The following is an 11,685-nucleotide window of genomic DNA, read 5'->3' as shown; positions in this document are numbered from 1 at the left end:
TAGTATAACTTGGAGAATTTCTGTCATATGATGTGGTCTTAACTCTTCAAGTGTCTGGTTTGAAGGGAAGTTGTATATTTTTGTGGATTTACAAGAAGCGTCTGCATATGATCCTTTCATCTCTTTGCCCCTGAACCTTAAATGTGTAATTTCAGTAGTTGCTGTTGGCTAAAGAGAGTTAACTTGAACCAATTGCGTATGTTATTTGCAGGCAAAGATTGATTGGTTCGAGTTCCACAACTCTCAGCATGGTGGTTACAACTTTGATGGATCATTTCAATTTTTTTTTTTAACTTAATAGCAGGAAAACCAAATGTCTTATTTTGAGGTATATTATTATGTTTACTGTCTTGTTTGACAAACTCAAGTTGTATATTTAATATTGTTGTCAAATATATTTCTTATAGAAGGCTATGATCCTAAATTTTCAACCAACATATCCAGAAGGGTAAAGGGACTAGCATTCGTTTCCAACTTTCCATCAAGACTAAATGATATAAGGTTAAATTTATCAAGTCGGATGTCGACCCAGTATATACTTACTATACCTTGAGTAAGAAGTAAACAGTGGGGTTCCCCGTTCCCCCCAACCCAAAATATGATTCAAACTTGGACAAATTGAAGAATAAACAAGAATGTTATGCATTAACCAAATGGATTTTATATTTGCCAAGGCATAGGTGGGTGTGGTAGATTAGCCTATCTGAAACTTACTTTCAAGACAACTGAAGGAGATGGCCTCATTCCCACTCTCGTCTAAGTGGAATCAGTTAGGATTTAGCAGTATGCTGCATTTGATATCCCAAGTCCACATTAGCAATTATTCTTTAAAGGATATTTCATATTTGACAATTAGTAGGATGAGGGGAGGTGAAACTTTTTTATATGAATAAAAAGAAATTAAATTATCTTTTTATTTATTTATTTCTGTAAAAAAAAAAAAAAAAAACTGAATTTTCATTTTAAAGATTTTTCGTGTAAATACTAAATACGTGTGTCCGTATATGAGATTGATATATGTATAAAGAAATGAAGTCTGAATGAAAGAAAATTAATATTTTATGTTCAATAATAGTTAATATTTTATGTTCCATAATCAAGTTTTGTTTGTAGTGATTAAAATGCTCATAATATAGCGATTATGTTGTGAATGGTTTTTATTGGGAGGCGAGGATTCCAAAAGCAACATCAGGCGAACGCAATCGGTCAAGGAAGAGCAAACAACATCTCTCGGAGCCTGAGCCTGAGCCTGAGCCTGAGCCCAGCCATGAGCCTCTTTGGTCTCGGCAGGTGAGTCATGCCTCTTCCCAACTACTTCCGGTTCATATTTCTCACGTTTCCTTCCCCTGTTCCCCCTTCTCATCTTTTCGAATCTATGGATTATTATTCATCTATGATCTGATCTGTTCTAGTTATCACCTCCTTTTCAAACTTTTACCATTGATCTTCTCTCTGTCTCTCGGATCCTCTTGTCTTCCATTCTCTCTCTCTCTCTCTCTCTCTCTCTCTCTCTCTCTCTCTCCATCCTCTCTCTCTTCTCCTTCCGCTCTCTCTCTCTCTCTCTCTCTCTCTCTCTCTCTCTCTCTCAATCCACTCTCATCTCATCTGACAACCCAATTTCGCAACGCAATCCAATTCCACCTGCAATTTCTATTCTTCCTCTTTAAATGTTACTGCTTTCTAAGGATTTCTTTGTCGTTTCGGATTAAGCTGGAATTGTTAACTTGTAAGTTGTAAGCATGAATAGTTAGTTAGTTAGTTATAACTTACAAGATGCCAATCAATATTTCTATTAATTCAATCTAGGTTTATTCTCCTCGATGTTTTACTCATATATTATTCGATCTAACAAATTGCAACAGAAACCAGAGAACATTCCGCCCCAAGAAAAGTGCACCTTCTGGGAGTAAGGTTGGTCCCTTATGTTGAAGCAGTAATATCTCCTCTTTTTCTTTAGAACTGTTTCGGAACTGGATGATGCTGACTCTGATCAAAATTGAAATGCATATTTCTTAGGTCGTTAGGACACAATTTATGAATTATGATTCTTCTCTTTCTTTGTATCACAGGGAGCACAGCTTAGACAGCACATTGATGCTACACTAGGTAGTGGAAATCTGAGGGAAGCAGTAAAGCTACCACCTGGGGAGGATTTAAATGAGTGGCTTGCTGTTAACAGTAACTATCGTTCTCTCTCTGTTGCACCGTTTGGCGCAGTATATTTATTTTGCAGTTTCCTATTGCCTATCATTGGTTCCTTGTTTTCCTGATTTACCTCTCATACTATTCTGAAATACGTCACATTGCAGCCGTTGATTTCTTCAACCAGGTCAATCTTCTTTATGGCACCCTCACAGAGTTTTGCACTCCTGAGAATTGTCGAACAATGTCTGCTGGTCCCAAGTATGTTATAGCTAACTGACTGCTCATTCAACTAACGTGGTTGTGTAAAATGCAAAATTAAGATTAGAATATTGGATTTGTTATGAGCTTAGATCACGTCTTAAAATTGAGAATTTGAGTATCACATTTTAAAGATTTTTCGTGTAAATACTAAATACGTGTGTCCGTATATGAGATTGATATATGTATAAAGAAATGAAGTCTGAATGAAAGAAAATTAATATTTTATGTTCAATAATAGTTAATATTTTATGTTCCATAATCAAGTTTTGTTTGTAGTGATTAAAATGCTCATAATATAGCGATTATGTTGTGAATGGTTTTTATTGGGAGGCGAGGATTCCAAAAGCAACATCAGGCGAACGCAATCGGTCAAGGAAGAGCAAACAACATCTCTCGGAGCCTGAGCCTGAGCCTGAGCCTGAGCCCAGCCATGAGCCTCTTTGGTCTCGGCAGGTGAGTCATGCCTCTTCCCAACTACTTCCGGTTCATATTTCTCACGTTTCCTTCCCCTGTTCCCCCTTCTCATCTTTTCGAATCTATGGATTATTATTCATCTATGATCTGATCTGTTCTAGTTATCACCTCCTTTTCAAACTTTTACCATTGATCTTCTCTCTGTCTCTCGGATCCTCTTGTCTTCCATTCTCTCTCTCTCTCTCTCTCTCTCTCTCTCTCTCTCTCTCTCAATCCACTCTCATCTCATCTGACAACCCAATTTCGCAACGCAATCCAATTCCACCTGCAATTTCTATTCTTCCTCTTTAAATGTTACTGCTTTCTAAGGATTTCTTTGTCGTTTCGGATTAAGCTGGAATTGTTAACTTGTAAGTTGTAAGCATGAATAGTTAGTTAGTTAGTTATAACTTACAAGATGCCAATCAATATTTCTATTAATTCAATCTAGGTTTATTCTCCTCGATGTTTTACTCATATATTATTCGATCTAACAAATTGCAACAGAAACCAGAGAACATTCCGCCCCAAGAAAAGTGCACCTTCTGGGAGTAAGGTTGGTCCCTTATGTTGAAGCAGTAATATCTCCTCTTTTTCTTTAGAACTGTTTCGGAACTGGATGATGCTGACTCTGATCAAAATTGAAATGCATATTTCTTAGGTCGTTAGGACACAATTTATGAATTATGATTCTTCTCTTTCTTTGTATCACAGGGAGCACAGCTTAGACAGCACATTGATGCTACACTAGGTAGTGGAAATCTGAGGGAAGCAGTAAAGCTACCACCTGGGGAGGATTTAAATGAGTGGCTTGCTGTTAACAGTAACTATCGTTCTCTCTCTGTTGCACCGTTTGGCGCAGTATATTTATTTTGCAGTTTCCTATTGCCTATCATTGGTTCCTTGTTTTCCTGATTTACCTCTCATACTATTCTGAAATACGTCACATTGCAGCCGTTGATTTCTTCAACCAGGTCAATCTTCTTTATGGCACCCTCACAGAGTTTTGCACTCCTGAGAATTGTCGAACAATGTCTGCTGGTCCCAAGTATGTTATAGCTAACTGACTGCTCATTCAACTAACGTGGTTGTGTAAAATGCAAAATTAAGATTAGAATATTGGATTTGTTATGAGCTTAGATCACGTCTTAAAATTGAGAATTTGAGTATCACTTTCTTACCACTATTGAGGTTTCCATTCCTTGCTGTATGCTTCTAATCCTAATAATAAGTTTCTGGGTGAAAAATCAGCCAATAGTAATTTTTTTTCTATATTTCTCATACCTTTTCATTATGTATTGTTATTCTTATTCATGCCAACTGCGGTTTAAGAATCTACCCAATATTTAATAAATTGAAATCAACATAACTAGTTAAGTAAACATAGACATGATTTTAGGAACTGAGCTGGAAATGTATGATCCTATATCCCTGTGCTCCTCATTGCAGCTGAACAGGCTAATTAGGCACGTTTTGTCTTCCATTGCTCAAGATTTTAGTGCTCGTCGGCTTTTTTTCCCTACTTTAGAGCAATATAATTTTTCAACTATATTCCGTCATGCAGAGGAGTTTACCATCCGTGAATTTTGGGCTTAGATTTGATCTTTATTGGGTTATATCAATTTTTTGCATTTACAAGTACTTTTCGTATAATTAATCAGCATCATTCCATTAATGCTAATGGCAATTCTCGCAACTTGTATTCATTCTGTAATCATATGTTTAGTTCTCATGTTGCGCTGTTACATGAAAACTCCAGGTATGAGTATAGATGGGCAGATGGTGTACAAATCAAGAAACCTATTGAAGTTTCTGCTCCAAAATATGTAGAATATCTAATGGACTGGATTGAAGGACAGCTTGATGACGAGTCCATATTCCCCCAGAAGCTTGGTAAATATTTATTTTCTTTCCAACAGATTCTTAGGTTCTCATAATCAATATTTATTTATTTTCATTTCATGTGTTGTAATAACCCATGGATTCATGTAGGTGCACCATTTCCTCCCAACTTCAAGGATGTTGTGAAGACAATATTCAAGCGACTGTTCCGAGTATATGCTCACATATACCATTCTCACTTTCAGAAAATTGTGAGCCTCAAGGAAGAGGCCCACCTAAACACTTGCTTCAAGCATTTTATACTGTTTACCTGTGTAAGTCTCTTATATGTTGAGATATTTCTTTGGCTGGCCTTTCATTTGATCACAGGTGTGAACTGCCGAGCATTTTATTTATTTATTTATTTTTTATTTTTTACTGCAGTAGCCATCTTGATAGTATTAATAGAGTTAATCAGCAAATTGATATGATAATATTATTAATGTTCATCAGCTAGTTGTTATTGGTTTATCGTCATCTGGTTTAGAAACTGTTTCTAATTGTTAACATCACAAGGTTATTAAGGGTATTTTTTTTCCTTGGCAGGAATTTGGTTTGATTGACAAGAAGGAGCTGGCTCCCCTTCAAGAGCTCATAGAATCCATTGTCGTACCATACTAGATATGTGAAGAGGGTTGAACCGCATCTTGATAAATCATTACTGAGAAACATAACTTAATGATTACTTGTATTTTTGTGTTAGATATGTTCTAGCAGAGATACAGCAGGTCTAGTTTATCCTTCACTGCCACAAAACATGAAATAGGCAATGGATTATGCATACTACTGATTGTATGTTTCTTACCGAAATATTGTTAGTACTTTGATCTTGCAAGGCTTGTTGCCGGAATAAATCTCATTGCTAACATAGCAATACGTAATGTGTATGAATTTATGGATTTGAAAAATAAGAAATCACAATAATAACTAGAACAATGCTGTAATTTCTCTGATTTATTTATTGGTGTAATTTTCTGTTTTGTTTTTGCCCTCTGAAATCAGAATTGTTTTAGGAATGTGTAAAATATTACAATTACAATATAGGAACTACAAGAATTTTGGGGGAGCTAGAAGAGTGTCTTCAGATGAGGGGAAGATTACGCACATTATATGTAATATGGGTATGTGTCGCAAATTATCTGTGACAAATTTCTAGTTTTCACTATTCAATTAATCTTAATGTATTCTAAAATTGGTTGATGAAGGAAAGAATAAAGTATGTTAAGGAACTGCCTTTTACTGTGTATGATTGAGGGAACTCCTTACAATTATACAACAATTGTATGGAAGAGAAAAGAATAATTTGCTTGCTCATTTTATTACATTTGATTTCGAGAAACCATTTCATCATACAAGTGGACTTGTTTTTACTTAGATATATATCCTACAAGAAACTAGCTAGCGTGTCGGCTGTGGAGAAAGCAAAAATGGAAGAAAATTAAAAATTCATGGTTAATTATGTAGACTCTCACTTTCAATTTCACTTTCACCCTAAAATTGAGTTCCATCTGTTAGCATGATCGTTCTTCTCATATCTTGAAGCTGCAAAGGCAAGGGATACTGCATACTAGAGTTGCAACAAAGAACTGAACATTCGCAAGAAACTCAGTCATAAAGAACTAAGGCGGTCATCCCTTGAAGTGTTATGGCGATGGCACTGTGCAGAGATCAAGCGGGAAGCTTGTCGGGAAGAGGGCCACACCCCAGCAATGGAGGATAGGATGCAGAGGCCTATGAGGATTGAGGAAGGCTGGGGTGAGATGGTAATGTTCTCCCAAGAAGCAGAGTAACAAGGGAAGAAAGGGAGGGTGGCTGTGCAAACTGGGAAACAAGAAATTGTGTTGTGTATGTTCAGCTAATATTCATGAATAGCACAAGTGAATTTACGTGCATGGCCCCGTCTTTCGTTTGTATAATTGGCAGCTTCGGCCATTGAGTTTGGATCTCTCAACAGCTCATTTGATAATTGATAGTATATGTGTATTATTATTATTATTTTTTTAAGTAATACTGGTTTTCTTATAAGAAGGCAAGGAGCTGTTGTGTCAATTTCATTAAGCAAGGTTTAATCAAGATATACCAATAGTTGAAAAGAGACTACTTTAAAACAAAAGGGTAAATAACTCTATAAATAAACAGATTGCCATTGATCATCAATAAAAAGAGTAGGTGGAGTCACGTGCTGGCTTCTGCATTGCGGTAGCTGTGTTGGGCGAGAAAGAGCGATTCAGCTGCATGTGTTGGGTCGTTGAAAAATATGTGGCGTGACATGACGAGAAAACAATATAATATAATGTACGTACAAGTTAGACTAGTAATAGTAGAGGTTGGTGTTTGACTACTTGAGCAACTTAGTCCCAGTTCTGAGCAAGGATCCAAGGCCGGCTACTGGCTCTTGTTCTTAATTATCTATAAAAGCATTGATTCAGCAGGGAGTGATGCTTGTATTGTGATAGTAAAAAATGGGGAAGAGCAAGGTGCTAGTGGTAGGGGGAACAGGGTACATTGGGAGGAGAATAGTGAGGGCAAGCCTGGCAGAGGGGCACGAGACGTATGTGCTTCAGAGGGCGGAGTTGGCGCTGCAGATAGAGAAGCTGCAGATGCTGCTATCCTTCAAGAGGCAGGGGGCACACCTCATAGAGGCATCCTTCTCCGACCACCAGAGCCTTGTGGATGCCGTCAAGAAGGTGGATGTTGTCATCAGTGCCATCTCCGGTGTCCATATCAGGAGCCACAGCATTGGCTTGCAGCTCAACCTCATTAACGCCATCAAGGAAGCCGGCAACGTCAAGGTTTCATTCATTCAATTCATTTTAGTTTCTAATTTCATCATCAATGAATTAATAGTCTAGTCTTGTCTGTCCGTAGCGCTTCTTGCCGTCGGAGTTTGGACTGGACCCAGCGAGGATGGGGGACGCGTTAGAGCCAGGAAGGGTGACATTTGAGGACAAGATGGCTGTGAGGAAGGCGATAGAGGAAGCAAACATCCCTTTCACGTACATCTCCGCCAACCTATTTGCGGGCTACTTTGCGGGCAGCCTGTCTCAGATGGGATCTTTTGTGCCTCCCAGGGAAAAGGTCCACCTCTTCGGAGATGGCACACTCAAGGCCGTTTTCGTCGATGAAGACGACGTCGCCACCTACACTATAAAGACCATCGATGACCCCCGGACCCTCAACAAGACTCTCTACCTGAGGCCTCCCGACAACATTCTCTCGCAGGCAGACCTCATTGCAATCTGGGAGTCTCTCATCGGAAAGCAGCTCCACAAGACCTACATATCTCCCGAGGGATTCCTCGCAACACTCAAGGGCTTGGACTATAAGCTTCAGGTCGGGATTGGCCACTTCTATCACATCTTCTACGAGGGATGTTTAACCAATTTTGAAATCGGACCCCATGGAGAAGAAGCTTCCATGCTTTACCCAGAGGTCAACTACACACGCATGGATCACTACCTCAGGATATATGTTTAATTTTCTTCTTCCTTCCTTACAATTAAATAAACTTAAGCACGCAGCAACCCTTCATTCTCCGATCCTGTAACCAAATTTACAGTTTCAGTAGGAAAAATAAATTACTAATCTCCGTCTCATGATTCATGAGTACCACTATAATATATTCAATCATACACACTAAATAGTCACTAAAAAAAAAATCATACACACTAAATATATAAGAGATTTAGATATTTTTGTGTTATTTACGAAAATTTGATATATCTTTTAAATTTAAAATATATTTAAATATATTTTGTTAGTTGAGTGAGTTAAGGTTATAATCTTATGGTCTTTTGAAGATTTTTTGTGTTATTCACCACTAAATAATGTGTTTTGTTATTGTTAAACTAATTTTGTGATATTTAACTAAAAGAAAAAGAAAATAATGATAATAAAAATGACGACAATGGTATCAAAGAAGAGGATGAGAAAAATAAAAGAGAAAAAAATCAAACAAAAAAAGGAGGAGGAGAAGATAGTGACAAAAACCATAAAAATGACGAAAATGATAATTAAAAAGAAAGAGAAAAAAATAAAAAAAATCAAAATTTTAAATTTATAAATTTTTAAAATTTTGTTTCATTCATTAAATTTTTTTGTTTTTTATTTATAACTAAAAAATATATTTTTGCTATTGTTAAAGTAATTGTATGACATCAAAAATAATAACGAAAAAAAAGAAAAAATAAATAAAAAAACGATAAAAAAAAGATTTATCGAATAAAAAAAAATAAGAAGGAAGAAAAAAAATAATATTAATGATAATAGAAAAAAAATACGTATATAAATTTAACTTGGTTAAATTAATTGTCTAATATTTATACTTTAAAAAATCTTTCAACATTCCGCTCATGTAGATGGGATACATGTTGCGTTCTTATTGCAAGATTTTTTTTTCCATGAATCTTTATACTAAATTTCATATTAAGTTATTAACTTACTCTTATCTTTTTTATTATGAGAAGATTCAGGTACTGTTTTTTTTAGTGACAACATTTCTTCTGCTACTCATATTACTAGCTAATTCTATAAATATTAATTATATTAAGACTCATGATAAATATTTTAGTTTGTCTTTTACAGTCTTTAAATCAAAAAAAATTTTCTTTAGTATGATTAAAAAGAAAGTTTAAAAAAAAATCTAAGGGTAGAAGTGCAATTTTTTATCGTCGGGTGGTAGACAGAAACTACTTAAGACAATGGGAAAAACTATTTCTATTTATACATTGTCTTGTTTCAAGTTGCCTGATGTTTTAATTTCGAAAATTCACTTTCTACTTTTTTAATTCTAGTGGGGATAAAAAGATTCTGAAAAGCTGATGGCTTGGATTAGTTGGGACAATATGACCCGCCCACGAAGAGAAGGAGGCTTTGGATTTTAAGATATTAGAATTCAGAATCTAGCGCTTTTAGGCAAACAGTTTTGGCGGCTAGTAACACAGCCTACTTCTCTATTATCTAAAATCCGAAGAGGTAAATACTTTAGTAATGGTAATGCTATAACGGCAGAAATTAGAATCTTACCTTCTTGGAGATAGAGGAGCATACTAGAAGGTTGAAATATTGTCGAAAACTGTCTTAACTAGGCTGTGGGTACTGAAAAGAATATTCAAACCTTTGAAGATCTTTGGCTGCCTCCTTTGTATCCTTTAATAATTTCTGACATGCTAAATAGACATGCTATTTCTGAGTTGGTTCTAAGAGTTAAAGACTTAATTATTGAAAACAGAAATTAGAATCAGAATCTCATTTAAGAATTATTTTTTTAAGACGTTGCAGACAGGATTTTGTCAGTCAAAATTTAGCAGAATAGAGACAAATTGCAATGAAATTTGAACAAATCCAAGCAATATAATACAGTTTCAGGTTATAAAATTGGCTATTTATTTCACCATCCGTCTCTAAAACTTTGTCTTAATTATATGCAGTAGAAAAGGTCGTGGATCTATGGAAGTTGAACTTGCCTCACAAAATTAAGTTATTTATCCGAAGAGCTCTCCATAGTCGGCTTTCTGTGCTTGCTCAAATTCACCGCCGCATCCCATCTATATAGCCAATATGCCCGTGCTGTCATGAAGCAACAGAAACAATTACTCATTGTTTGATCGATTGCTCTAGAATTAAAGAAATATGGTATTAGAGTTATCTTCGTAACTGTCAAAGCCCTAACGATTTTTTAATATGGTAAGTTGCATCAATAGAGATACTTAACTCATTGAAAAATACTGACCGTAATCCTTAATTGTTAGCCATCATTTATTTTTGGACATTTTTATATTTTATTTTTTGATAATTAATGAAATATAATCTACTACTTTTAGAGAAAAAAAAATTCAAATAAAATTAATTTTATGTAAAATTAATAACTAAAAATCATTAAATAATTTGACTGCACCAGACTCCCACCTTTTTATAATTAGCAATTGTAGTACACAAGTAAATAATTTATTAAAAGATGGCATTTTTGACAATAAATTTGCGAAATAACGACAGATTGGTAAATTAACCCCCCAGGTACAGGGTCAAAGAATAATGCTGAATTATTCGCCTGATATATATATATATATATATAAATTGGAAATATTGACTATAGGGTGAAAAGTAGACAAGTTGGAAAATTGAAGGAGCAATGGAAAAGAGCAAGGTTTTGGTGGTGGGTGGGAGCGGCTACATAGGGAGGAGGGTAGTGAAGGCAAGCCTGGCAGAGGGGCATGAGACGTACGTGCTTCAGAGGCCGGAGATAGGCCTCGACATTGACAAGCTGCAGATGCTCCTCTCCTTCAAGAAGCAGGGCGCCCATCTCGTCGAGGCCTCCTTCTCAGACCACCGAAGCCTCGTTGACGCCGTCAAGCTTGCAGATGTCGTCATCTGCGCCATGTCAGGTGTCCATTTCCGCTCTCACAACTTGCTCCTGCAGCTCAAACTTGTTGACGCCATCAAGGATGCTGGCAACGTTAAGGTACGAGTCAATTTTATACCAACTTAACACGTCACACGTGTGTACTAGTTGGTTTTCATTTCTTTCATTTGATTTCATTATTATAACTACTCTACGATCTGCATCATTATTTGACATGAGTAATGAACATAATTATTTTAAATGAGTTTTAAATGTGTTAAGAAGTTATTCAGTAAACAATATTATAATTTTAGATGTGTTGAATCATTATTTGTATTAACAAAAACATAAACACAAATTTATACGGGTAAACACGAGTCGAATCGGATCGGATATGGCTAAAATTTCGATTCTGATTCGCACTAAAATCATTAGATCGGATCGGATCTAATATCCACAACTTTTAAACTTAGATCCGATCCGATCCGCACATTTGTGAATCGGATCGGATATATCTGCAAAACACAAAAATATTTTTAAAAGTTTATTTTTATTAAAAAAATATCAATAAAATTCATTTTTCTATTTTTTAGATATGTTTACTT

The 11,685-nt window shown here is 35.8% G+C and overlaps 4 protein-coding genes across 10 annotated transcripts in view; all 4 read left to right on the top strand.

The window, feature by feature from the left end:
* Positions 1-930, top strand: part of LOC107624304 (cadmium-induced protein AS8) — a 3,612-nt gene extending 2,682 nt beyond the window's left edge. For 3 of the 4 annotated variants that reach the window (XM_016326799.2, XM_016326798.2, XM_021114256.1), the window contains exon 4: positions 212-433. In XM_016326799.2, coding sequence (XP_016182285.1) covers positions 212-222 — 11 coding nt within the window. In that variant the 3' untranslated portion in view covers positions 223-433. Of the gene's footprint in view, positions 1-211 lie in introns of all 4 variants that reach the window. The other variant, XM_021114255.1, reaches the window with a different exon arrangement.
* On the top strand, positions 1,100-5,697 carry LOC107623209 (MOB kinase activator-like 1B). Of its 4 annotated transcripts, none has more exons than XM_016325395.2 (7): positions 1,100-1,290; positions 1,863-1,911; positions 2,070-2,178; positions 2,310-2,403; positions 4,619-4,752; positions 4,852-5,015; positions 5,287-5,697. In XM_016325395.2, exons 1-7 carry the CDS (start codon positions 1,151-1,153, stop codon positions 5,359-5,361), a joined length of 765 nt encoding a protein of 254 aa, XP_016180881.1. In that variant the 5' UTR covers positions 1,100-1,150; the 3' UTR covers positions 5,362-5,697. The 4 variants fall into 4 exon arrangements, with proteins under 4 accessions (XP_016180881.1, XP_020969913.1, XP_016180880.1 ...); XM_021114254.1 differs by lacking the exon at positions 1,100-1,290 and adding an exon at positions 1,587-1,726; XM_016325394.2 differs by lacking the exons at positions 1,100-1,290; positions 1,863-1,911; positions 2,070-2,178; positions 2,310-2,403 and adding exons at positions 2,669-2,859; positions 3,367-3,415; positions 3,574-3,682; positions 3,814-3,907.
* Positions 6,957-8,337, top strand: LOC107624243 (isoflavone reductase homolog). The gene is made up of 2 exons (XM_016326726.2): positions 6,957-7,532; positions 7,609-8,337. The coding sequence occupies exons 1-2, from the start codon at positions 7,203-7,205 to the stop codon at positions 8,215-8,217; spliced, it is 939 nt and encodes a 312-aa protein (XP_016182212.1). The 5' UTR covers positions 6,957-7,202; the 3' UTR covers positions 8,218-8,337.
* The window catches only part of LOC107622394 (isoflavone reductase homolog), a 6,938-nt gene continuing 6,039 nt past the window's right edge, over positions 10,787-11,685 (top strand). Inside the window, exon 1 of the mRNA XM_016324269.2 lies at positions 10,787-11,200. Coding sequence (XP_016179755.1) covers positions 10,871-11,200 — 330 coding nt within the window. The 5' untranslated portion in view covers positions 10,787-10,870. The remainder of the gene's footprint in view (positions 11,201-11,685) is intronic.

This window comes from Arachis ipaensis, chromosome B10 (genome assembly GCF_000816755.2).
Source record: "Arachis ipaensis cultivar K30076 chromosome B10, Araip1.1, whole genome shotgun sequence".
Lineage (NCBI taxonomy): Eukaryota > Viridiplantae > Streptophyta > Magnoliopsida > Fabales > Fabaceae > Arachis > Arachis ipaensis.
Note: the sequence above shows the minus strand (reverse complement) of the source record. Positions and strands in the feature narration are given on the sequence as shown.

What these genes read in the sequence shown, in the direction of transcription:
- LOC107623209 (XM_016325395.2), top strand. Translation starts at nt 1,151, where the DNA reads ATGGTTTTTATTGGGAGGCGAGGATTCCAAAAGCAACATCAGGCGAAC. An exon ending in GTGCACCTTCTGGGAGTAAG is followed by an intron (nt 1,912 to 2,069) that starts GTTGGTCCCTTA and finishes TTTGTATCACAG; the next exon opens with GGAGCACAGCTTAGACAGCA. An exon ending in CATATTCCCCCAGAAGCTTG is followed by an intron (nt 4,753 to 4,851) that starts GTAAATATTTAT and finishes GGATTCATGTAG; the next exon opens with GTGCACCATTTCCTCCCAAC.
- LOC107624243 (XM_016326726.2), top strand. Translation starts at nt 7,203, where the DNA reads ATGGGGAAGAGCAAGGTGCTAGTGGTAGGGGGAACAGGGTACATTGGG. An exon ending in AGGAAGCCGGCAACGTCAAG is followed by an intron (nt 7,533 to 7,608) that starts GTTTCATTCATT and finishes GTCTGTCCGTAG; the next exon opens with CGCTTCTTGCCGTCGGAGTT.